The 27665-nt window shown below is 38.0% G+C and overlaps 1 protein-coding gene across 1 annotated transcript in view; it reads right to left on the reverse strand.

Annotated features, from left to right (window-relative positions):
• The window catches only part of PHF2 (PHD finger protein 2), a 145433-nt gene that overhangs the window by 40268 nt on the left and 77500 nt on the right, over positions 1-27665 (reverse strand). The window contains exons 3-7 of the mRNA XM_081318063.1: positions 18403-18517; positions 9283-9443; positions 4460-4601; positions 2069-2255; positions 645-807 (exon numbers count right to left, since the gene is read on the reverse strand). Of these exons, the coding sequence (XP_081174189.1) occupies positions 645-807; positions 2069-2255; positions 4460-4601; positions 9283-9443; positions 18403-18517 (768 nt within the window). The remainder of the gene's footprint in view (positions 1-644; positions 808-2068; positions 2256-4459; positions 4602-9282; positions 9444-18402; positions 18518-27665) is intronic.

Consider the following 27665-nt stretch of genomic DNA (forward strand, 5'->3'; position numbering starts at 1 on the left):
TTCAGCTCAGGAGGATTTTAGAAACTGGTTTATGTTTGCTATATAAGGAATACTTCGACCTTTCAGACAGTCAAAGTAGGCTAATTTCAAAGCTTCCTAGGGAAGAAAGATCTAGTGCTTCATCTTCAAAGTTTCCATGATATATGAAATTATTTCAGCAGAGAGGGGATGGGTGGGAAGGAGGATAAAATAGCATGATTGTGCCTAGTGTTGCAAATATGAAGTTCTGACTCTTGTAACTTCTAGTCCAAGAATCTGCACCCCTTCCAGTATTGCTGAACTAAAATACTTATCAGCTGAACAAATATGGCCAATTGTGAGGGATTCTGGGAAATGTAGTTCAATAATGTCTGGAAGGCCAGAGGACACCTATTTCTAATTGAGATTCACCCTTTGAAAAGTCTAAATCTGGTTTACTAAAAGTTAACATGACAGTGCTACTTATTTCTTGCTTGGAATGTAGTTTCTCCACAGATAAATAATTGAGTATTGTATAGATTCATATTCTAGGGAAATTAACTGTAAATCTTATAACTCTATATTACCCCTCATCATTTCCGATTTGTACTTCCAGAATTCAAACCAACAAACATGTTGAAAGCAAGACTCTCACTCTTAATTTTAAATTGCAACCACCTGCTTACCTGATGGAATGAAGAGTGTTTGTCCTTGTTTAACTGTACATTTGTAACATTTATCCACTTGATCAGCAAAAAACATCTCACTGTGATTTGCTGCTGACTGCCAACGCTCATAAAGGGAGATATTTGCAGAGGTTGGTTTGATGAGATAAAATATTTTTTCTCCCTGAAACATAAAAATTGTTTTAGATCAATTCAGATTTAGTTTTTTATCTTCAAACCTTCCCTGGCCTGCAGTATTTGAAGAATGGAATCCTGAATGGTAAGCTTTTTGATCTCTTGAACCCAAGCCCTAGAATCTTTTTTTCTCTTAACCCATTTCTCTGTAGTAGAAAAGCAAAGATTAGAGTGATCTGGAGTCCCCAAAAGTTGTTCTTTCTGCAATATCCCCTTCCCTCCTTTTTTCAGCAACAGATTGCAAGAATAGAAAGCACATTCTTATCACATTTCCCCTGATATATATCAATTCTAGTTTATCAGCAATAAACAGGGCTTTTTTTCTCATAGAACGCTCAGAACGGAGTTCCGGCACCTTACAAAAAAAGCACTGGCAATAAATAATAGCTTAAGCTTCTTCTATGGCTATGCTTTTTACCCAGCATAAAGTAGGCATCTATGTCAGATATATGTAGTGATTGTTTCTTTCTATTCTGCATTTGTCAGAACAATTAGAATATTACATCCACTTCTAGGCACTGTATTTTAGGAAGGACACTGATAAAATACAGTATGTCCAGAAGAAAGCAACTAAGGGATTGGAAGGAAAATTTTAGGAGGAATAGCTAGGACATTGGCTATATGTTTATCCTGGAGAAAGAAAGTGTATAAAGACATGATAGCTGTTGCCAAGTATTTGAAGGGTTATTATATAGAAAACAGGACAGAATTTTCAGAATTGTTCCAGAAAACAGACTAAAGAATAGCACAATCAAATTCCAAGAAAGTAGTTTTTTTTATTATTCAACCTCTCTGCCCACAGTCTGGAGTTCAATCCTGGCATGATCGAAGTTGACTCAGCCTTCCATTCTTTCAAAGTCAGTAAAATGAGGACCCAGATTGTTGGGGAGCAATATGTTAATATTTGTAAACCACATGAAGGGTGCTATGTAAACCACTATGGAGCAGTATATAAGTCTAAGTGCTATTGCTATTTTATTCAAATGTATTTTTGACCCATCACAAAAACATGTAACTGCACATTGGAATTACCCACATTTTAGATATTTAAATGATGCTGCCCTCTTTATACTGAATAATTTTTTTGATGATCCTATCAGCAAGACCACTGCCAGCACTGCATGTCAACGTAAGCTGAGTCTTAATTTTTCTTATTTCTACCCTCAAGAATTGCAAACTCCAAAATTTAGCGTGAATTGGCTACACTGTTCCTTGCAATGGCTCATGATTAACTGAATAAAGCATCTTACTTTTAAGATATGATACCAGGCGGAGGCTCCACCAGAGTCAATATGAAAATCTGTGTAGCTGTCCTTCACACAAATCAGACAGTATTTGGTCACTTTGGGTTTTGCCAGCAGAGCATCATCAGGCCAAAAATTTTCCACCCAAGAGAGCTTTTTCACTATTTCAGGAGATTCTACAAAACTGGACATTCTGTTTTAAAACAGGAAAGAAAAGTTAAAGCATCTGAACTCAATTAAAGGACATTGAAAGAGTTTCCTTGATTCACACTCCTGTTTCTGAGAAAATGGCAAGATCAGGAAGAGGCCCTCCTACCAGTAATGCATTCCCCATGGAGTTGTATTTGTTATTGCTGTTAAGATACATCTCTTTTACCAAGCATTTAACTGTTTATTAACTTTAATGTTCATATCTATTGATGGGATTCAAAAAGGCTGCATTTTGCATCTGAATTACAATTGGGCATCTTGAGATGAAAAGCAAGCAAGGAATCCATTGAGTTCAAATGGGGTACCACAACTCTTGAAAGATCTTATAGTGGATCTCTTGGTTTACAATAGTCCAGTTATAAGTGCTGTTGCTCAAGTATCCAAACCAGTGCCATTCACACACAAACAGGGCTATTTGAGGTAGAATGGGAAGAAGGTAGAAGAAGGAACAACCCCGAAATGCATTCTATTTTCTGAGACACAAATGAAAATTCAGGAAAATGGGATAAACGAAATGAGGTGGATAGAATCTTATTCATTTCCGTACACCAATAAGAATCTAAATTCTACTAGTGTACTTCTCGTGTACCTATATAGAAAAAAGAGCTAATTGGTAAGCTTGGGAAATTTACAAAGTTGTTTTTTGTTTTTAGAAAAATAAAAGTTTAGAATGGGAATATACCTCAGTTTCAGAGGCATACGTATCAGCTATTAGCTACTAGAAAAGTAAGGGTGCAGGGAAATGTAATAAACTGGCCAGCCACTTATCTGTAATGGTATAGGATTTCCTGCCTGAGCAGGGGGTTGGACTAGATGACCTCCAAGGTCCCTTCCAACTTTATTATTATTATTATTATTATTATTATTATTATTATTATTATTATTATTATTATTATTATTATTATTATTATTATATTATTATTATTATTATTATTATTATTAAACAGTGACACATCCTAAAAAAGAACACTCTATAGTGGAACTTTTCCTTATGGGACTCACGTTTATTCTACTTAAATTAATTTATTTTATTTATCTACATATCACATTCATAAACTCACTCTCAGAGCAACTCTGGATGGCGTACGAGTAAAATGTAAAAAGATAATAATTGTAGATAAATATTACATTAGGCAGCAATTAAATATACAATTTCATAGTGTTTTGTACTTTTTAATTTGTTTTTTTTATTTTTGTGTTTTGTAAACTTCCTTCAAGTGTACAATAATGGAAGGCAGTGCAGAAATGCACTAAATATAAATAAATAAATCTGACAGCCGTCTTTTAGTACAACAAATCTTTTCTAAATAAATCAGAACAGAAATTAAATGAAGACTGTTTTAGCAAAAGATTTATTATCCCAAATGCATACATAATTGAAAAGCAAGCAAAAGCACTTTCTGAATGGTAGTTATTCAAAATGTGAAGAAAACAACTTAATTAATGAGATGGAGATGTGAACTCACTTTTGAAATGCCTCTTTGTGTGAGGTATTAAGTGTAAAATGTTCTCATTGTAAACCTATTTCTTCGTTATCCTCCATGTCAAGGCAGAACTTGAGAGCTTGTTAAAATGCTATACTCTTTGCTAAAGAATATACTTGCTAACCAATTATTAAATCAGTAGTATATGAGGATACCATAATATGAGCAATTCTCTGCAATAAAAAATGCGCCTTTCTTTACAATTGTTTCTGAAGGCTGAAAAAAAGATTAAAGAAACACCTAAGCTGTAATCATACTGCTTGGGACAAATATTTTATCTGTGCAGGAAAGGGGATTACATTATTAAAACAATAAATAATAGAAAGATATGGACACTACAAAATAAATGATTTTTCTATCAACCTTCAGCCTTATTGTAATCTACATTAATTATCACTGCAGTCGCTTGACAAATAAAATGGAATTCTTTCTCTAGCAATCTTTTTGTTTGCTTGTTGGATTTTCTGAACTCCTACTCCACAAAAATTAAATTACATAGTTTGTTCATTTGTGAATACGAAATTTAAGCAGGTGGAGGTGCAGATTTGAATAATTTATCTGGAAAGCATATTCTAATCTATAGAATAAAGTCAAACAGATTCCATCATTCCACAGGTTACAGATGTTACTATGCTTAAAAATATTCTAAATATGATGGGGAAAATAAGATCTTTAGAATATGTGGCTTCACGTACTATCTCACCTTGTATCTGAAAACTCCAAGTTAGTTACATTGAGGACTCTTTTTCGATTTGTGCTATAATAGTAATCAACAAATTCTTTTAGTTTCATCCTGCAGTCCTTCTGTTTAGTGACATCTGTAACATCCACACTCCTTTCTGGTCCTAAAAAACAACAACCAACCCAAGTAAATGGGAATGAAAACATGGACACAATGCAAGTTATAAGCCAAAGTATAATTCATTTCATGCGACCATGAAAACGTACCCATGCAAACTTTGCTCCTCAGCACAAAAAGAACTGGACTTGCAAAAGGGTATTAAGAAAAGGAACCCTATTTTGAAAATTGAGAAAGTGAAATAGCTCACCTGGCAACCGAAGCCTATGGTTATGTTTATGTTTGCTCTGTCTGGCACTTTCAATTTGAAGAAACCCCACACACACACAAAAAAAAGTTTGAACTGACTGGGAGCATAAATATTTACCTGTCCTTAAGTCAACTGTCAATTCCCAGGTTTGTATGAGAACTGCAGAGAGCAGCTAGGGAATCCTGGGAAAATGAACAACTGTTTTATTTTATTATGCTGGTTCAGAAAATATTTTCCTAATTAATCATTATTTTCAGGAAAAAATATTTTTTATTCATTTTTCTAAGTTAATATGTGAGGGTCATTTAAAAGTAAAAGGCACGTATCTTTTCAAGTAAAATATTGGTGGCATCTGCATCTCTGCCATCTTCTTAATTAATGCTGTAAAAACATATGTTGATGGTAAAATTCATTTGCCTGTGTATCTACTGTAAATCAACATTTCCCAAACTCTCTGGTCAACCTCCTTTGGGGAAGTACAGATAAGAGTCCAGGGGAGGTGTGAATAATCTTTTAGTCACATTGTTAAAATAAACCCACCAAAATTTCACTGCACTGTTTTCATTGTTCATTTGTGTTCATGTTGGTGCTTGGCTTTTTAAGGAAGGCGTGTATACATTAAGATTACACTAAATGGAGGAGTGATGAGAAAAAGTTTCTAAATCTAGAATGTTTAATCAGCCTCTCATCAGTCCTAGCAATGATGATGTTACCTAGTTTGGATAATGAAACGTCTGCAAGAGAAACCAAGTTCAGAGAGCACCAAAGACCCCTCAATAATAGATCCATAAACACTTTGCTTTGTTCTCCTGTTTATGATGGCTGCCTTTCTTGGCTAGGAAAGGATTATTTCAGGTGATAGACAGAGAAGCAGATCCTACATGTTAAATTTGATCATTTTTTTCTTTTTTTGTATACTTTTTTTCCTTTTTTGTTGTTGCTAGTGTTGAATGTTGTTAGCTGCGAAGTCGTGTCCGACCCATCGTGACCCTATGGACAATGTTCCTCCAGACCTTCCTGTCCTCTACCATCTTCTGGAGTCCATTTAAGCTCACGCCTACTGCTTCAGTGACTCCATCCAGCCACCTCATTCTCTGTCGTCCCCTTCTTCTATTGCCCTCAATCTTTCCCAGCATTAGGCTATTCTCCCGTGAGTCCTTCCTTCTCAAGTATTTGAGTTTTAGCTTCAGGATCTGGCCTTCTAAAGAGCAGTCAGGGTTGATCTCCTCTAGGACTGACCGGTTTGATCGCCTTGCAGTCCAAGGGACTCGCAGGAGTCTTCTCCAGCACCATAGTTCAAAGGCCTCAATTCTTTGGTGCTCAGCCTTTTTTATGGTCCAGCTTTCACTGCCATACATTGCAACTGGGAAGACCATAGCCTTGACTATACGCACTTTTGTTGACAGGGTGATGTCTCTGCTTTTTAGTGTGCTGTCTAGATTTGCCATGGCTTTCCTCCCCAGGAGCAAGCGTCTTTTAATTTCTTGGCTACAGTCCCCATCTGCAGTGATCTTGGAGCCCAGGAAAATAAAATCTGTCACTACCTCCATTTCTTCCCCATCTATTTGCCAGGAATTGAGAGGGCCGGATGCCATGATCTTGGTTTTCTTAATGTTAAGTTTCAACCCAAGTTTTGCACTCTCCTTCTTCACTCGCAACAAAAGACTCTTCAGTTCCTCTTCACTTTCTGCCATTAGAGTGGTATCATCTGCATATCTTAGGTTGTTGATATTTCTTCCGGCAATCTTAATTCCAACTTTTGATTCATCTAGCCCTGCCTTTCTCATGATGTGCTCTGCATATAAGTTAAATAGGCAGGGTGACAGTATACAGCCTTGCCGGACTCCTTTCCCAATTTTGAACCAATCAGTGGTTCCGTGTCCAGTTCTCACTGTTGCTTCTTGGCTCACATATAGGTTTCTCAAGAGACAAATAAGATGGTCTGGTACGCCCATCTCTTTAAGAACTTGCCACAGTTTGTTATGATCCACACAATCAAAGGCTTTAGCATAGTCAATGAATCAGAAGTAGATGTTTTTCTGGAGCTCTCTAGCTTTCTCCATGATCCAGCATATGTTGGCAATTTGATCTCTAGTTCCTCTGCCTCTTCGAAAACCTGCCTGTACTTCTGGTAGTTCTCGATCCACATACTGCTGGAGTCTAGCTTGTAGGATTTTAAGCATAACTTTACTAGCATGAGAAATGAGTGCAATGGTGCGATAGTTTGAACATTCTTTGGCACTGCCTTTCTTTGGAATTGGAATGTAAACTGATCTTTTCCAATCCTGTGGCCACTGTTGAGTTTTCCAAATTTGCTGGCAAATTGAGTGTAGCACTTTTACTGCATCAGTGTTGAATATATAACAACAATAATAATAAAGTTGGAAGGTACCTTGGAGGTCATCTAGTCCAACCACCTGCTCAGGCAGGAAACCCTATATCATTTAAGACAAATAGCTAACCAGCTTCTTCTTAAAAACTTCCAGTGTTGGAGCATTCACAGCTTCTAGAGGTAGGTTGTTCCACTGATTAATTGTTCTAACTGTCAGGTTGCTTCTCTCTTTGGTTAGTTTCCATCCATTGCTTCTTGTCCTGCCTTCAGGTGCTTTGGAGAATAGCTTGACTCCCTCTTCTTTGTGAGAACCCCTGAGATATTGGAACACTGTTATCCTTTCCCCCCTAGTCCTTCTCTTCATTCAACTAGACATACCCAATTCCTCAGCCCTTCCTTATATGTTTTAGCCTCCAGTTCCCTAATCATCTTTGTTGCTCTTTTGTTTTGTTTTGCTTCATTTTGTTTATTTGTTTTTTTGTTTTCCATTTTATTTTTTATGATAAAACAATAAATAATGTTTTTTTTAAAAAAGATGCAGACAGCAGAGACTAAAAGCGTCCAAGTAATGCAGCAAAATCTGCCAAGGACAGAAAATGTATCAGCAAACATGATATTCCCACCAGGTACAAATTGGATGGGAATTGCTATAAAATTATTCTGTATGCATACACGAGCACAATAGCTTTACAAAGGAGAAATGTAAATATTGTATTTGCCTTACATTATTGTATGTTTATGAAATAATAATACATGATAAAATAATAAAATGCATGGATTTAGTTAAATGCCATGTATGCTGTCTATAACATTACAATTTTGAAAAAGAAAAATCAAAAATTTTCTGAATGCCTGACATTTGTATAATAAGAAAAATAAGGTATGATTAAGTTCCTTGTCATCAAATTAATTTTGGGTTAACCTGGGAATCCTAAAGACAATAATGGAAATCAAAGGGTAGATAGTAACAGAATATCATACAGATTACATACAAACGTAATTAAATAAAAAAAAATTCTGATTTCAAGGCACTAATTTGTCCAGACTATACAAAAAGATGTGGATGATTCTTGCAAACTAACATTTTGGATTAATACAGGAGAAGAAGCTATCACATTGTCAATAGCGGCAATAGCCTTCTACTATTCTATCAACTGCATCTCTAGAAACTGGCATAAAGCAAATACTAAAATCTTCCAGATTTGGTGATCCCAATGGTGTTATCCTTTTCTTTAATTTTAATTTAACTTCAGGGGTTATAGGTATCATACTGCATATTGCAGAGATGATGCAAAACAAAATGACAATAGGACAGTAGCTATATATGTAGAATGAAAAAAGTGTCCTGTGTTTGATGTAGATGTTGCTCCCTTGGGACCACAACTCCATCACTAAACAGAGCTGTTGTTAAGCAAAACGTCACATGAAAACCCTGACTAGTAATGGCAACTGCCAGCAGTCCCAATTGCCATTGTTAAGAGAATCATTCACAGCCATCAAGACACCCTGTGACTGTGAAATGCGATCTCCCGCCAGCTTCCCCATTGAGTTTACATGTTAGAAGCTGACTGGGAAGGTTGCAAATGGTGATTACGTGACCATGGGATATTGCGAGCATCATAAATGTAGGTTGCCAAGAATCTAAATTGCGATCACATGACCGTGGGGATGCTGTGACAGCTGTAAGTGGAAGAACTGGTCATAAGCCACTTTTTTCCAGCATTGTATAACTTCAAATAGCCACAGAATGAATAAGGACTATCTATATCCCTTTTATCAAAAAGTCAGCAAAACAGCTGGTCTGTTACTCTTTATTTAAAGCTGTATACTTTCAGATTCATTAAATCAGGACTGCCTTTTCAAGTCATAAATTAAGTCTGGTGGTGAAGAGCGAACCCAGGCTGCAATGTACAATTCTTGCAGGAGGGCCCGATATGACCGTATGACTTGAGAAACGTGAAGATACATTTTTAATTGGAAATTAGAAACAATGGGAAATGTAAATTTCCCAATCAAATATCTTTCAGACTACAGATCCTATCGACGCTGAGTAGCATGCTACTAACCATTTCATAGGAAATTACTCAAGTCGAGAGCTGGAGGGATTATTCGTATTTACAGCAAAACACCAACAGCAATACGTACCAACATAGTTTTCAACATCACTGACATAAAATGTTGGTGCAGGAACTGACAGGCCCAAGCCATCCTTCTTTGGAATGAGAATAGGCTCTGTGAATCCGTTTTCTTCCAAATATTCAATTGTTAGTTGGCTTCCAGTCACTTTTATTACCACGTCTTCAGCACTAAAAATTCAAAACAAAACAAAATTATACTATAAATTCACACCAAAGTGAATTTAAGCATTTAAACAAAAGTTTAAGGAAGTTAAGTCTAGGGAAATATTAGTGGTAATAGGAATGCCAGATGGTTTCTTCATATATAATTTGATCTTGTGTTCAGATTTAGAACTATTGGCCAAACTTAAATCTGTTAATATCAATGAAGCACAAACTTAACTTTTTCTAGATTAGTTTGACAAGCAATTTGTAAAATGTGCTACATACAATGGAATACTATGTTAATATCAGGACAAGCCTTATCAGCTTTATAATACTTTATTCAAAATAAGTTCATCAGTATATTCCATATCCATAATTTTTGTTATGGCCTAAGTTCATTAGGCTTGTATCATTATACTAGGAAACTAATTATCACACAAGGTAAGCTCTGTGTCCAACTAACCCACTACAGAGCTGGTCTATTATTTGAAGTCCTTAACATTAATATTTGATTTTGAATATTCCACCCTATGCATTTTTTTCTTCCTTTCCTATTTTCTCTGACTCAGAAAATATCTCAGGAGCTAAACATTTATTTTCTCTCTCTTAGGCACCCATGGCGATCCTCAAGAATTTCTCTAGACAAAGAGAAATGCACAAATTCCACCATAAGATCACACAAGCAGCAAGTTACTAGAAAGAAGAACAGGCTGATCATTTGCCAAAGAAAGGAGGGATGGTAATAAACGTTTCCCAGTTTTCTGGCTGCACCTCTTGACTTACAACATTTTTCAAACTGAATCACAATTTTTACTCTGGATCCATAGGCATCTTGAATATTTAGGGGGACAATTTCTTGATGAACACTTCTATAGCACAGTTTGAATGAGACCCATTTCTCCCCCAGTGATTTTTAATCTCTCCAGTCATTTGCCTGTGGTCAATCCAGAAGCCCTTAGATCAACGGCTCCTTAACTTTTTGCCACCACACCTCCCTTTAGTGTAATCCTAATGTAATCCAAAAAGAACACAAATGAACAATGAAAATAATATAATGGAACTTTAAGAAAGATGGATTTAACAATATACAACTAAGATATTCTTCACAGCCCTGGGTTCTCTGTGTACCTCCCCAAGAGGGAACACCTGCTGCCGGCATCAAGTTCCCTTCGTCCTGTGCGCTCCCACAGGGAGGGCCTTCTCAGGGTGCTGCCGGCAAAGGATTGCCGGAGGGTGACACCCAGGGGGAGGGCCTTCTCTGCGGGCGCACCTGCCCTTTGGAACCAGTTACCCGTAGAGCTCAGGACTGCCCCAGATTTTCGTTCGTTCTGCCGGGACCTGAAGACCTGGCTCTTTGAGCTTTCTGGCCAGGACTGAGAACTTTTAATTGTTAACCTATTGTAATTGGGTTTTTTAATTAGAGTTAAGGGTTTTAGATTTTAATTAAGGATAATTTAATTTATTTTAATTTGTTATTAACTTTTGTATAGTTATATTGTTTTAATCGCCTTGTGAACCGCCCTGGGTCCTACGGGAGAAGGGCGGTATATAAGTCTAAATAATAATAATAATAATAATAATAATAATAATAATAATAATAATAATAATAATAATAATAATAATAATAATAATAATAATAGAACCACACCTCACATGGGAAACCCTGCCCTAGATAATGATGGAGAGGCAGATTTTGAAGATTCATTAATCATAGGATTATATCCTGCTGTGACTCTCTATACCAGGGGTAGGCAATCTTGGCTCTTTTATGACTCGTGGACTTCAACTCCCAGAATTCCTAAGCCAGCATGACTCAGCATGAACACCTCTCCCTTTCCCCTCAGCACGGCTGGCTCAGGAATTCTGAGAGTTGAAGTCCACAAGTCATAAAAGAGCCAAGGTTGCCTACCCCTGCTCTGTACTATCTATATTAGCAGTCCTCAAACTTTTTGGCACCAGGGTCCAGTTTCATGGAAGACAATTTTTCCACAAACCAGAAGTTGGGGTGAGGGATAATTTCACATGCAACCTAGATCCTATGCATGCACAGATGAAGCTTCATTTACTCACTCACTGCTCACCTTCAAATATGCAGCCTGGTCGCTAACCAACCACAGATCTGTTCCGATCTGTGGCCCAGGGGTTGGGGACCCTAGATTTATATTAGCTATACTATCATTCCTTCATATACCTATATATCTTCCTTGAAGGGTTTAGCTCATGTGTTATTGTTATTCCTTGTTTGTAATTTTCTTTTTTATATATATTTTATTGATTTTCTAATTTTTCAATTAAACATTTAAAAAGCAACATGGCGACTGGGTAATCAATGATTCCTTAACATACATAAATCTTTAGCAAAAATCTCAAGTTACAACATCAGATATTTCCTCTCTTTATCCCTTAATATCTTCTATCTCATATTGAATTAATATAATTCTTACTGTTATCAACTAAGTAAAACCATCTTTGTTACATTTATCAATAATTTTGAACTTATACATATCTTAATTGTGTTTACATTCAAACTTATATACATCAGTGTCCTGTTGCAGCTTTTTCCCCAGGCTTTAATTTCCTCTCAATATTCAACTTAACATTTGGTATGTTATAATTTTTAAGCTTTAGGTAACTAGAGTTTCCCTTATCTCAACTTCTACATTTTCCCCTTTTTATAACAAAATCTAATATTCTAAATATACATCTTATCTATTTGCATATAATCTTCTGTTTTAAAAATTCTCTTTTTCCCCCACCATATTAAACCAAAAATCTATTAATCTTATTACACATCTTACCTATTCAGTTATATTACTTTATTTTCTAAAACAAATTTCTATATTTGACCATCTTCAATAGGAAAATTTTTAGTTTCCAAATTTCAAAGGTATATACATCCAATTAGATTAGAATTGTTCTTATAATTGCTCTTGTCCCCTAGGTAGTCAATCGCCACTGTCCTTAGAGGGTGGCGTAAGAATTCCCTTCCCTCTCTCCTCACAGGGGGAGAAATATTTTGGGTAGCTTTTGCAGGAAAAATATTTAAAGAGAAGATCAGATCTCACCCAGTTTCATCCGCATTGCTTTAAAGGTGCTTGGTTGTAGTTTTGACTTCGACTGTCAGCAGCTTAATGATAAGCCATATTACTATGGCCAGTCTTTTTCCCGCCAGTTTGAAGAGCTGCCCCGGATCAAGCGGGGGTCCCTCCTTGCTCATTGCCCCTACAGGGCGACTTTTGACCCTTTCCAGGGTCCCCCAGCAGGATAAAACCAGATGCTGAAGACGGAGCTCACCTCCATGCGTCCACCAATGCTGTGCTGGCAAACCGGTAGCCCCTTGTTTGTAATTTTGTGTTTAGCAATGAGGTGTTCGAGGAAGCTACTACTGGAAACCACCATTGGGTAGATCCATACATGCCCCTGTTTGTGTTATATATGGCAACCTGTTGATTTAGCCTCCTGAGACTTCTTTACATAGAAGAGCAAACAGTAACATTTCCAAATAGTTCCAAATGGTCCCAAATTCTCTTTACAGGAATACTGTCTAAAATTATGAAGCTTGACATTAAAATTATTAGGAATTAAGAGTGGGACTGCAAGTCATTTTGCTGCATTCACTTCTTCAGCAAAAATATCAGCATCATTTTCCTCAATCACCATCTCCTCTTCTATTGCCATGGATTAATAGAACTATTCCTGGGTAGCTGGTGATGGAGAGTCTGCTAGTCATGCCATTACCATGGACCGGGATGCCCTGTGTACGGTCACTCATGCGCTCGTGACCTCTCGCCTTGACTACTGTAATGCTCTCTACATGGGGCTTCCCTTGAAGACCACTCGGAGGCTCCAACTGGTACAGAATGCGGCCGCGAGAGTTGTCTTGGGAGTTTCCCGGTACTCCCATGTTACACCTTTGCTCCGCGAGCTGCATTGGCTACCAGTTGTCTTCCGGGTGAGGTTCAAGGTCTTGGTCATGATCTTTAAGTCCTTACATGGCATGGGTCCGGGTTACCTCGGGGACCACCTGCTGCCGGCGTCAACTTCCCTCCGCCCAGTACGTGCCCACAGAGAGGGCCTCCTCAGGGTGCCTCCGGTCAGGGAATGCCGACTGGTGGCCCCCAGGGGGAGGGCCTTCTCTGTGGGCGCTCCGGCATTATGGAACCAACTGCCGGTTGAGCTCCGGATGGCATCAGACCTCCGAACCTTCCGCCGCGGGCTGAAGACCCACTTATTTGAGTTAGCTGGTCTGGCCTGATGGGGAATATGGGTTTTTAAATTGGTGTTTTTTTTAGTATTTTATTATTGTTTTTTAACTGGGCACTGGTTTAATTTCTTTTTAACTTTTGTATCGTTATTTATACATGCCCTGTGAACCGCCCTGAGTCCCTAGGGAGAAGGGCGGTATAGAAATCAAATAAAACTAAAACTAAACTAAACTACCAATTCTTCTTCCACATTCCCAGAATAGTGTAATCTTCTGTATTTAAAGTGAATAATAATTGAGCCAAATACCGGCCATTAAAATTTAGGGAGAGGGGACCATGACACCTCCTCATGAGAAAAGTCAGACATCATTCTTCCTCTACTTCTGACTAATCACCCTTAAAGATACCTGTGTGAGTAACAGATGCAAGATATAACACAGATGAAGAGAGTCAAATAGATAAAAGCATAAACCTATCAATAGGATCAATATGGGAGATGCTACTGACAAAGAAATAAGGCAAACACATGCACCTATAATAATTGTTTATGGAATCAAAAAATCAGAAGTGAATGTAACAGTTTAATACATAGTTGAGGAGAAAGCCTTAATCCAACTAAAAATGAATAATCAATGTGTTTAAAAAACTAAAATTTTAAAATATCAAATTATTATCTTTAAAAACAAAATGAAGACCACAGAAAATAGAAGGATAGGTAGTTAAGCTAATTTATCTAAGATAAATTGAAGAAGAAATAAGGAGAATGGGAATGAAGATGTGTTTTGAAAAAACATTTGAGGTGATCATTGGAAGAAAAAGAGTCATTACACAGAGTCTGACTATAGCAACAGCAATTAAATACTCAGCTCTCTTTCTATTCTTTCTACCATACAGGATCTTGAAATCCAAAAAGAATGAGAAGACAACTATGTCTTTCATGAAGACAACTTTTTGCTCTGGCTCTACTGTTAATAATTGACTCAAATGACCCCAAAATAATGTTCTTGAAAAATGTTCAAAATTCACATAATAGAAATATAAATTTTAAATAACAATATTCGTAGCTGGCTGACCGGCCATACTCAGTGTGTGGTCCCCAATGGAACCGCATCTACATGGAGGGAAGTGTGTAGTGGGGTGCCCCAGGGCTCTGTTCTGGGCCCAGTGCTCTTCAACATCTTCATCAACGATTTGGACAAGGGAATAGATGGGGAACTCATCAAATTTGCAGATGACACCAAGCTGGCAGGAATAGCCAACATTCCAGAAGACAGGCTTAAGATACAGGAGGATCTTGACAGACTTGAACACTGGGCACTATCTAACAAAATGAAATTCAATAGTGAAAAAAGTAAGGTTCTACATTTAGGCAAGAAAAACCAAATGTACAGGTATAGTACAGGGGGTACCTTGCTCAAAAGTAGTAACTGTGAGAGGGATCTTGGAATACTAGTGGACAATCACTTAAATATGAGCCAGCAGTGTGCTGCAGCTGCCAAAAAAGCCAACACAATGCTGAGCTGCAGTAACACAGGGATAGAATCAAGATCACATGAAGTATTAATACCACTTTATAATGCTTTGGTAAGGCCACACTTGGAATACTGTATCCAGTTTTGGTCACCACGATGTAAAAAAGATGTTGAAGACTCTAGAAAGAGTACAGAGAAGAGCAACAAAGATGATTAGGGGACTGGAGGCTAAAACATATAAGGAACAATTGCTGGAATTGGGTATGTCTAGTTTAACAAAGAGAAGGACTAGGGGTGACATGATAACAGTGTTCCAATATCTCAGGGTTTGCCACAAAGAAGAGGGAGTGAAGCTATTCTCCAGGGCACCTGAGGGCAGGACAAGAAGCAACGGATGGAAACTAGTCAAGGAGAGAAGCAACCTAGAACTAAGGAGAAATTTCCTGACAGTTAGAACAAGTAATCAGTGGAACAGCCTGCCCCCAGAAGCAGTGAATGCTCCAACACTGGGAGTTTTTAAGACGAGACTGGACAGCCATTTGTCCAAAATGGTATAGGGTTGGACTAGATGACCTCCAACGTCCCTTCCAACATCATCATCATCATCATCACCATCATCATCATTATATTTATTATTATTATTATTATTATTATTATTATTATTATTATTATTATTATTATTATCATTATCATCATCATCATCATCATCATCATCATCATCCATAACCAAACACCAGACTTTATATAAAGATGTGTATGCTAATATGATCAAGACTCATTACATTTTGGCTACTGATGCTAAATCCTTCAATGGAACAGTTTACCCAATGATTGATGATGTGCTTTTGGTCACCAAATCTGTAATACAGACTACCATTTTAGCTTGACAAATGCTAACCTAAATCCTGTTCAGATGTTTAGCAAAAGGTTAGATGTAATATTCCAATCAGCCAGCAGTTTGTGAAATGATGCAAAACAACTTAATAGTAAGATACTGTCAGAATAGCCAGTTTGCAAACAGCAGCTCAGCATCAAAGGAATCTCAAAAACACCTGAAATATTTTGGTCAAACCTTCTTCTAAGTAGACATGTTACTTTACTTTAGCCAACTTTACTTTATTAAATTACTTTAGGTACTTTCACCTAAAGCACAGAATTTCATTGGGATGATAAGTTTTCCATCTGCATGCATCCATAAAGTTCCAAAATACTTTTAGGGTAAAGCATGGGCGCCCTCTTCTGTGCTTCTTCGAAACTACACTTCTTACTCTAAGCACACAAGTGGCTGTCAAGGGGGTAAAGGTATAAATGAAAGTATAAATTAAACTTTAAGAGATACAGAATTATTCATTATCATCTACAACTGGGGAAGTAATTTTTTTTTAAAAAAACTAGCTTTTTAATGTCTTATTACTAATCCTGTCATGAAAATGGGTTTGCTTTGACTAATTCTGGCTTCCCCACCACCACCACATTGTCAAAATGATTTGTAGAATTCAGAAAAGGAATTCCTTTAGTGCTATTCATCTTAATTACTAAAGAGTACCATTTAAATCAATATATGACAATAGAGAAATCTTTCATTCTTCTCTTTTTATAGCTACCTTTCTTCAGTTTCATATAGTTTAAAGATATGTTACTCAAGTAAATGAGGTCCTAATATTATAAGTGGCCCAGTCCTGCCCTTGATATTTACTCACTTTGGATCTCCAGGATAAGAAAACCTGTATGAATGGATTTCTAAATCCACTTGTTTTATATAGTCCACTATGTGGGTGGATGGATGAATAAATGCATTAATTAATTAAGGATCAGGTATAAGTTCCTATTAGATTGAAGAAAAAATACATGGAGAGGTGTTATTCTCCTCTCTTTTCCTCCATTCACTAACAAAGCTACAACAGCTCAGAGCTACGATAGCTCCTTAATTTAAGTATAGTCAAGACAGAAGGGTCTTTTTTGGTGTTTAATGCAAGTAGCAGTTGAATATTAACAACCTGAGCCTGTAACGACAGATAGGTTCTGACTAACTGCTGTTGAAAGAAAGAAAAAAGTGCTGAATATTTTTTTATGGTTGCCAATGTATGCAAAGTCCACAGTTCAGCTTACAGAAATGCCACACTGTTATCCATACTTCTGATTTTAGTTCCAGGTCAAAACTGTGAAAATAAAGAGAACAAAGCTTTTATAGCCAGGGATACTTCTATCAAACACTTAGCCTGGATTTGTCATCTTTCACACCAGGTGTCCCCAACCCTCAAGCCACAGCCCCTTCAGAACCAGGCCGCAGAAGTGGTGGGTGAGTATGCATGCTTGCACAGCTCCACTTGTGTGAGCAATAGGCAAGTATGCTTGCCCACCACTTGCATATAACCATTCCCTCTCCCTTCCCTGCCTGCAGGTCCACAAAGCTGGAAAGGTTGGGGATCACTGTTTCACAGCTGTCAGTCTGTCCAATGAAAACTTTGACATTTGATCTTTAATTGCTTCTTATTCAGCTCAACATATATAATGAAGAATTTCATGAATACCCTTTAGTTTCTGTTCACTACGTGATGAGAGACTACTTGCAGTTCCATTCCTCCCCTCCTTTTCTTTTTAGTATTATGGAATTGAACTGCAGTATTTTGTTTACCATTGTTTACCAATGAATACAAGACACTTCGAGACGCAAAATAATCTAATTAAAGATGCAAGAAATTTTACTGAACAATATTTTTGCAAGTAAATAATATAGAAGGATCTTGGCCATGGATATTTAATATTGCAAGATCACTGTATTTCATTAATCATAGAAGAAACTTGGCAATTGATAGGACATCCTCACATAATTATATAAAATGAAATCTCCTTGAATAACATAAAATGTTAGATACATTAATAAAATAACATAATCACCATGTTAATTTTGTTTCCAACTAACTATGGAGAAGCAGTGCCTCAGAAGTGCTAAATGTCCCAATAAGTTGTGGAAACAACTTATTTGGGACATTTAGCACTTCTGAGGCACTGCTTCTCCATAGTTAGTTGGAAACAAAATTAACATGGTGATTAACAACTTATTTCTTTTAATTGTACTGTACACTATATATGCTGTTTCCACCGCCCATTGTGGAGCTGTACCAGGCTTTAAGGATCAAATATGGCTGAGTATTTGTCAAGAAGCAGAGCGAGGGATTTGCTTGGAAATTATGCAAAAAGTTATAAGGCCAAAATCTGTAAGCTTACAATTTTACCAAGGAAAACTTACCTGCCCCAAACCTTCCTTCTAATATTAATGATAGAAGAATGGCATTAGCAATTTACCTGGGGAATGTACGACTTCGAAGTTCTTTGATAAACACTTGACTACCATTCTGGACAGGCTTTACTTCTGTTGCTTGACCAGTGTCATGTTTGTGCCAATTTCTTTTCTTTTTTACTGAAAGATAAAAAAAATTAATAGGATTCTAAATAATGGGTATGGGAGGATGACAATTTTGGCTTACCTATAAGGGTAACAGGACCTTATATACAGCATAATGATAATAATACTAATAATACTAATTCTAACAAAATAGTAAAACATTCATTTTTGTTCTGAAGAGACAGTTGACTTTTTTTTCATCTGTTTATAAATGTTAACACTGTGGTTTATATGAAGTATGCTGAACTGTGATAATTTGGTAACCCTGAGAGCAGCCAGCCATATAATTAAGTACTGAGCTATACAGTTTTTATAAAACGAAATGTAAATGCTGGATAGAGTCCAGGTTTACTAAGCCTCACTTTTAATCTCCCCTGTTAAGAGCAGCATTTCAAATTGCAATGTAGAACATATCATACATGTCAAGGACTGATGCAAGATAAAATTAAATCATGGTGTAATGTATTATTTACCTGGGCTTTGAATCATGTATGAAGGAAGAAAGTCCACCCAGGCAGATAACAAAGGCATAATCTGTCTCTTTTCATGTTTATTTTATTGATTAAAATGTGCAATTGAAAAAATTGATGAATTAAACCCTAATGCCACAATGAAGGCTCACTGTTTAGCTGCTATTCAATAAGAAACAAAGGATGTGTCAGATCAGATTAAGCGAAGACATGAAAACTGAACTCTATATGTGTAAGAACTCATGATTCAACTCTTTCAGTCATTTATCATTCAGGATTATGATCCTTAGATGGTAATGGAAAGTTTAATTATTGGCAAATGTTCATGGCCTATGAAAAGTTACAATTTAGATATAAAGGTTCTAGTGTGCGAAATGGAGGGGGGGGGCTACAGTCCCTATCAGAAAAGGGTTCTCTGTATATAATTCCTGTTGAGGTATCTTCTTGTCCGCAAAGGATTTTGATTCTCATTTTCAGTGGTGGGATTCAGCCGGTTCACACCACTTCAGCAGAACTGGTAGCTAATTTTTTTGTTCCCCAGGCCCAGAATAGACTTCCGGAAGCAGCATCCACACAGAGAACCGGTTGTTCACATACAGTATCTGAATCCCACCACTGCTCATTTTGTCTAATTTACCTAAGGGAAGTCTCAAACTTTTCTGCTTGAGGTCAGGGGGAAAAATGAGTTATCTAAAAGAACATACAAAAATTTCAAAGCAAGAGGAAAGCATCCCTAATTTTCTGTGCAGATAATATTTAAGAGATTCCTTTGGTAATGCAGTTCCCAATGTCCAGTACCTTATCAACTCATTAAATGTCCACATTTCCTTCAAGATAAACTCTGATGCAATGTGTTACTTTTCACTATAGCTAAAATGGGGACTAATGGTAAAGATTTTAACTTTACAAAAAGTATGAGGAAAGCTTGGCTGAGGGGTAATGACTGGCCTAAAATTACAAAATTTTCTTTGTAGCAGAGCGTGGGACTCTCGGACACTACGCTTTATTTTTTTTATTTTAATTCCATTTATATCCCGCCCTTCTCCGAAGACTCAGGGCAGCTTACAAGCTTAGCAGTAGCCTTCATTTTATGTATATGCCTGCTTATTAGGGCTTTCACACACACCCCAAGCGGCATTATTACAAAGTCAGCTTAATTGCCCCCAACAATCTGGGTCCTCATTTTACCTACCTCGGAAGGATGGAAGGCTGAGTCAACCTTGAGCCTGGTGGGATGCGAACCTGCACTAATTGCTTTAAACACTGTGTCACATTGATTTTCTCTATATCTATATCTATGCCTGTATCTACATACGTGCCTAGTGATCAAGCCATTTTCTTTTGAGACAATGAGCATTATACAAAGCAAAGAGAAAAATATAAGTAAAAGAAACAAAAGCCAGGAGACAAGAGAAAAACAATCTAGTTAAATATAATTTACATTAATATCATTTCCTATACGTCTTTATACCTTTCTAGACTTTCAAATCATTCCCGCCAACCTCTTTCATATATTGCCTTTTGTTTTTAACCACTCTTATTGCTATAATTAAATAAAGGAATATACTAGAACTTTATAGCACTGCCTGCCCTATGAAATAGCCCCCTTCCCAAGATCCAGAGGGCTTCTGCATTCCTGGCCTTCTAGAAGGCTTTTAAGAACTAGTGGTTTCCCCAGACATTGGGGCAGGATGGGAACTGAACTCAGAATATGTATAAATTGGGATAAAAACCTTACGATGCCTTGGTTGTGTGAAATGGTTTTGTTTGTGTTGGGTTTTTAGTTTTTAGTATGTTGTTGGAAGCGACCCTGGGTTATGCTGGATAAGGTGAACATATATATCTTAATAAACAAACAAACAAACAAACAAATAAATTTAAATTTAAATACATACATACATTTTTATACATACATATATTTTCATATTCAGCTTTTGTGGAGAAATTTTATTGGAATCACCATTTGAAATAATAATTTTCTAAAAGTTCTTGTCAAATAATTTACTGTATAGGAAATGATCTCTTGCCTATTTACTACATCCAATTTGCTTTTCTCCACAAAGTAATTCTCCTGCATAGAAAACATACAGAATCAAATGAAAGAGCCACAAGAGTTTAGTACATGTAGGACTATTAAAATAGAGGAAAACCTTTGCTTGATTAAATAAAAAAAGAACACATATTTAGGAAATGTGGAAATATGTTAGCTAGCAAAACGTGAAATGTTATATCTTGCCAGATTATTTGTTAGATTTTAATCCTACTTTTCCTCCCCAAAACTGAAACACTCACTCGGTTTTTCTGACAACATCTCTGGGAATGAAAGACTGGCCCAAACTCAGCCTATGAGCTTCCATGGTTGAGAGTAGACTAGAACCTGGATCTCCCTGATGACTACACCTTAACCATTACTCTAGTGTCCTCACTAAAAAAAATGTGGATATCTGTGATAATGATATCTTGCTATGGCTACTAATAAAGATTGTTAAGTTGTAGAGCATTATCCCAACATGCTTGTCTGGTAGCTGTAGTCCCTCTTTCTAACATGCATAATTTGGTTCAAGAGTTAACCGCAACTTTCCAGCTCTCAAAATTTTTGCCAGAGGTCTCATGAATTAAGACCTCTTTCAGGACAAAACTCAGATCACGTTTTCTACCACAATAAAATTCAGATACAATTCTGGCTTCCTTATTATTCAAGAACTACATTTTTAACAAATGCATATTTTTTCTACATCATAGCCTTCCAAAATGCCATTAAATCAAAATTACTGTTAATGTTGTATAAAGGAAACAATTTTCTAAAATAGCAAGCCAGCAGGCTACAGTGGCAAAGTAAAAAGCACGAGAAATTATTTTTATATCGACATCTGGAAGGCATCCATCAATGAAAGTGTCTGCCAGAAAAAAATATCCTTTAAGTTGCATAAAAAGAACAATCAGCCCATATCCTTTGTACCTAAAATTCTGCAATAAATAATAGTGAGCTGAGAGGTATGAGAAGACAGAACATTTTTCTGACTTGTACCAAAAATAAATTAATTTCCTAATTAATTTACCTCTACCTTCTAATGTCAAGCAAATCCTTTTATTTACACCAACCAAAATATCCTGAAAGAGGGAACATCATTTGAAAGCCCTTCGTAGCCTTCATCAAGCCAATCAAGCGCAAAATATATAGGCATACATGAACAATCAACTTAATATGCTTTTCTCCAGTCTGGGAGATAGCACAAAAGTAATGTATCATTATCTTTTCTAAGTAGACCCTCTCTCCTTTCTGGAATGAAGATGAAGAGTACTGCTATCCTAACAATTTTCTGTGGAGCAATTAAGCATAAAAAGGGGTCACTAACTGTGGGGGAAAACATTCACCAATTGTTCCTCCTTCACATGGTCTGGGGAAGGCAAACGTTCTGCCAGGTGGCTGTGATGTGATTCAACTTCTTGGCTGTCCACCTCCATAAAAAGCCAGATCCTTCAGAATTTCTTTTATCATGATTTAATGAAAGAGGCTAGGTTGACATATGATTAGAGAAATCATAGCAATGAGATTGTCCTCCCTGTTTAGAATTCAGTTTAGGTTCAAGATTCCTACGGTAGGACTCCTCATCTCTTATTCAGCTCCTGTATCTCTTGAAAGTGCTATGTTTAGAATGTGAATTGATTTTAAATATGCCATCACAGGAGTTGTAGCCATTTGTCAGAACTTTTTAAAAGGTAAGTGCTTCTGTAGCAATCTTAGTGCAAACTGCCTGTCAAACAAAGGAAGTATAAAAAGTCTTGGCTGGCAGGTTGGTTAATTTAGAGAAATCATGGTTTACATGACTGTCTAGTGATCTTGGAGTATCTTAGTCAACTGAGAGGCTAAAACTATTAACTACCGTATTCCTCCCAAAATAAAACCTATCCTGAAAATGAGCCCTAGCTTAATTTTTACGTGTGCACCTAATATAAGCACTACCCCCCAAATAAGCCCTAATTAGGATCTCTCTCAGTCTGTCCCACCATCTGGTTGCATGAGGTGTGGCAAGGTGCACATGTAAAAATCAAGCTAGGGTGGGAGTGGAACTGCCCCATGCACCCCACATCTGCTTACTTCAGGACCATCACAGCTAGGCCTCCCATGCCCCGACACCTGCCTTGCCTAGTGCGGAGGCACCAACAGCCCCATCCAGCAGAGCTCACATGGCCACAGTCAGCCCACTTCTTCTGCAGCCACTTGCCACTGCTCGCGCACGTTGCCTCTGGCCTCCGTTTCACTGGCAGAGGCCTTCAGGAAAGGCCTCTGCAGCCCAGAATGGAGCTCCGGGTTGACCTGCATGTTGTCACCCGGCCTCCATTTCACCAGCAGGAAAGGCCTCTGCAGCCCAGAACCAAGCTCCAGGTTGATGCACACGTCGCCCCCCTGGCCTCCATTTCACCACCAGCGGCCTTCAGGAAGGGCCTCTGCAGCCCAGAACAGAGCTCTGAGTTGACACACATTTCCTGAAGGTGTCTTCTGACAAAACAGAGGCCAGAGGGTGATGCACGCATGTGGGGGTGAGCGGTCGCAGAAGAAGTGAGCCAAGACAGTGGGGAAAAAAGACATCCCCCCAAAATAAGACCTAACGCCTCTTTTGCAGGCAAAAAATATATAAGACTGGGTCTTATTTTCAGGGAAACACGGTATTGACAAAGTAGCCTGTGATCACTAGAAAAAGCAGATGATGCTCTTCCAATATCATCCCAATCCATCAGCACTAACCAAAATGCTTAGGAAAGTCAATGATTTCACAGAAAAGGGCATGACTAACAGCTGAAAAGAATCAGTAAGTCATTGCTGCAGCTGCTTACAAAGGGACACAAGCATTTATATAGCATGCTTTGTGCTAGAAGAAGGCAGAAAACACTGCTTCCATATTGGATCAGAAAAAATATTTAGTTAAAAGTAGCTGTGGATTGGGAATGAGAAGAAGGCTGTGACATGTAGACATGTTTTTAAAGAATGATTAGGGCATTGTGTCAAAGTTAGATGTGCGAATTTTTCCTAAGAAATGTAGATTCTCAAAGCAAATTCACACTATGGTTTGGGTTTAGCAACATGAGTCTTACAAATATTAGTCTATACTAGACTAGAATATTCTTTATTGGCCAAGTATGATTGGACATGGAAGGAATTTATCTCCAGTGCATAGGTTCTCAGTGTACATAAAACCACAAAGTAATATAATCATAAGATACCAATAGCAGAATGTACTAGGAAAAACAAGAAGAATAAAACACAGCCCTACAACATGGGTTAATATCCTTAGACATATTATTTAAAGCTGTTGTATTTTATAGTATGAAAATTTATCCCAAATGTTTCCTGGTCAAATAAAATGGCAGTAGAAAAGTTGTACAACATTGTAACTTGTTAACATTGCTTTCAACTTTGATTTATAACCTAGAAAATCTTTTTTACTGATATGAGATGCAGACATGCCATGTTGTTCAATGTTCTTTCAATCTCATAATAATAAGTTGGAAGGGACATTGGAGGTCATCTAGTCCAACCCCCTGCTCAGGCAGGAAACCCTATACCATTTCAGACAAATGGCTGGCCAGTCTCTTCTTAAAAACTTCCAGTGTTGGAGCATTCTCCACTTCTGGAGGCAGGTTGTTCCACTGGTTAATTGTTCTAACTGTCAGGAAGTTTCTCCTTAGTTCTAGGTTGCTTCTCTCCTTGACTAGTTTCCATCCGTTGCTTCTTGTCCTGCCCTCAGGTGCCCTGGAGAACAGCTTGACTCCCTCTTCTTTGTGGCAGCCCCTGAGATATTGGAACACTGCTATCATGTCACCCCTCACCCTTCTCTTCGTTAAACTACACATACCCAATTCCAGCAACCGTTCCCTATATGTTTTAGCCTCCAGTCCACCAATCATCTTTGTTGCTCTTCTCTGTACCCTTTCTAGAGTCTCGACATCTTTTTTACATCGTGGTGACCAAAACTGGATGCAGTATTCCAGGTGTGGCCTTACCAAGGCATTGTAAAGTGGTATTAGTACTTCGCTTGATCTTGATTCTATCCCTCTGTTAATGCAGCCTATCACTGTGTTGGCTTTTTTGGCAGCTGCAGCACACTGCTGGCTCATATTGAAGTGATTGTCTACTAGGACTCCGAGATCCCTCTCACAGTTACTACGTACCATCTATACTATACCTGTGCATTTGATTTTTCCTGCCTAAATGTAGAACCTTACTTTTTTCACCATTGAATTTCATTTTGTTAGATAGCGCCCAGTGTTCGAGTCTGTCCAGATCCTCCTGTATTTTAAACCTATCTTCTGGAGTATTGGCTATTCCTGCCAGGTTGGTGTTGTCTGCAAATTTGATGAGTTCCCCATCTATCCCCTCATCCAAATCATTGATGAAGATGTTGAAGAGCACTGGGCCCACAACAGAGCCCTGGGGCACCCCACTACACACTTCATTCCATGTAGATGCAGTTCCATTGAGGACCACACGCTGAGTATGGCCTGTCAGCCAGCTACGAATCCATCTGGTGGTGATGCTATCTAACCCACATTTTTCTATCTTATTAAGTAGTAGGTTGTGATCTACTTTATCAAATGCCTTGTTGTTGTTGTTGTTAGTTGCGAAGTTGTGTCCGACCCATCGCAACCCTATGGACAATGTTCCTCCAGGCCTTCCTGCCCTCTACCATCTTCTGGAGTCCATTTAGGCTCACACCTACTGCTTCAGTGACTCCATCCAGCCACCTCATTCTCTGTCGTCCCCTTCTTCTATTGCCCTCAATCTTTCCCAGCATTAGGCTCTTCTCCAGTGACTCCTTCCTTCTCATTAGGTGGCCAAAGTATTTGAGTTTTAGCTTCAGGATCTGGCCTTCTAAAGAGCAGTCAGGGTTGATCTCCTCTAGGACTGACCGGTTTGATCGCCTTGCAGTCCAAGGAACTCGCAGGAGTCTTCTCCAGCACCATAGTTCAAAGGCTTCAATTCTTTGGCGCTCAGCCTTTCTTATGGTCCAGCTTTCATTGCCATACATTGCAACTGGGAAGACCATAGCCTTGACTATACGCACTTTTGTTGACAGGGTGATGTCTCTGCTTTTTAGTGTGCTGTCTAGATTTGCCATGGCTTTCCTCCCGAGGAGCAAGCGTCTTTTAATTTCTTGGCTACAGTCCCCATCTGCAGTGATCTTGGAGCCCAGGAAAATAAAATCTGTCACTACCTCCATTTCTTCCACATCTATTTGCCAGGAATTGAGAGGGCCGGATGCCATGATCTTGGTTTTCTTAATGTTTAGTTTCAGCCCAAGTTTTGCACTCTCCTTCTTCACTCGCAACAAGAGGCTCTTTAGTTCCTCTTCGCTTTCTGCTATTAGAGTGGTATCATCTGCATATCTTAGGTTGTTGATGTTCCTTCCGGCAATCTTAATTCCAACTTTTGACTCATCTAGCCCTGCCTTTCTCATGATGTGCTCTGCATATAAGTTAAATAGGCAAGGCGACAGTATACAGCCTTGCCGGACTCCTTTCCCAATTTTGAACCAATCAGTGGTTCCGTGTCCAGTTCTCACTGTTGCTTCTTGGCTCACATATAGGTTTCTCAAGAGACAAATAAGATGGTCTGGTATGCCCATCTCTTTAAGGACTTGCCACAGTTTGTTATGATCCACACAATCAAAGGCTTTAGCATAGTCAATGAAGCAGAAGTAGATGTTTTTCTGGAACTCTCTAGCTTTCTCCATGATCCAGCATATGTTAGCAATTTGATCTCTAGTTCCTCTGCCTCTTCGAAATCCTGCCTGTACTTCTGGTAGTTCTCGATCCACATACTGCTGGAGTCTAGCTTGTAGAATTTTAAGCATAACTTTACTAGCATGAGAAATGAGTGCAATGGTGCGATAGTTTGAACATTCTTTGGCACTGCCTTTCTTTGGAATTGGAATGTAAACTGATCTTTTCCAATCCTGTGGCCACTGTTGAGTTTTCCAAATTTGCTGGCAAATTGAGTGTAGCACTTTTACTGCATCGTCTTTTAAGATTTTGAATAGCTCAGCTGGAATACTGTCACCTCCACTAGCTTTGTTGTTGCTCAGCTTTTCTAAGGCCCACTTCACTTCACATTCTAGGATGTCTGGCTATCTAACCCACATTTTTCTATCTTATTAAGTAGTAGGTTGTGATCTACTTTATCAAATGCCTTACTGAAGTCCAAGTAAATTATATCTACAGCATTCCTCTGGTCCGCTAATTTTGTCACTTGGTCAAAGAATGTACGGTAATAAGATTTGTCTGGCATGATCTGTTTTTGACAAACTCATGTTGACTTTTAGTGATGACTTTGTTTACATCAACGTGTTCGCTGATTTGTTGTTTGATTATCTTTTCCAGAATCTTCCCAGGTATTGAGGTCAGGCTGATAGGTCTGTAGTTTCCTGGATCTATTTTTTCCCTTTTTTGAAGATGGGAACTACATCAGCTCTCTTCCAGTCCTCTGGTAGTTCCCCAGTGCTCCAGGATCTTTGAAAACTATAGTTCAGTGGTTCTGAGATCATATCTGCCAGTTCTTTGAGAACTTTGGGATGTAATCCATCTGGTCCTGGTGATTTGAACTCGTCTAGGCTGGATAGGTGTTCACTTACCATTTTCTTGCCTATCTTAACTTGCATTTCTATTCTGTTTTTTATGGCACTGGTTTTGGTAGG

The sequence above is a fragment of the Vipera berus genome (assembly GCF_964194415.1).
Source record: "Vipera berus genome assembly, chromosome: 2".
In the NCBI taxonomy this organism is placed as follows: domain Eukaryota; kingdom Metazoa; phylum Chordata; class Lepidosauria; order Squamata; family Viperidae; genus Vipera; species Vipera berus.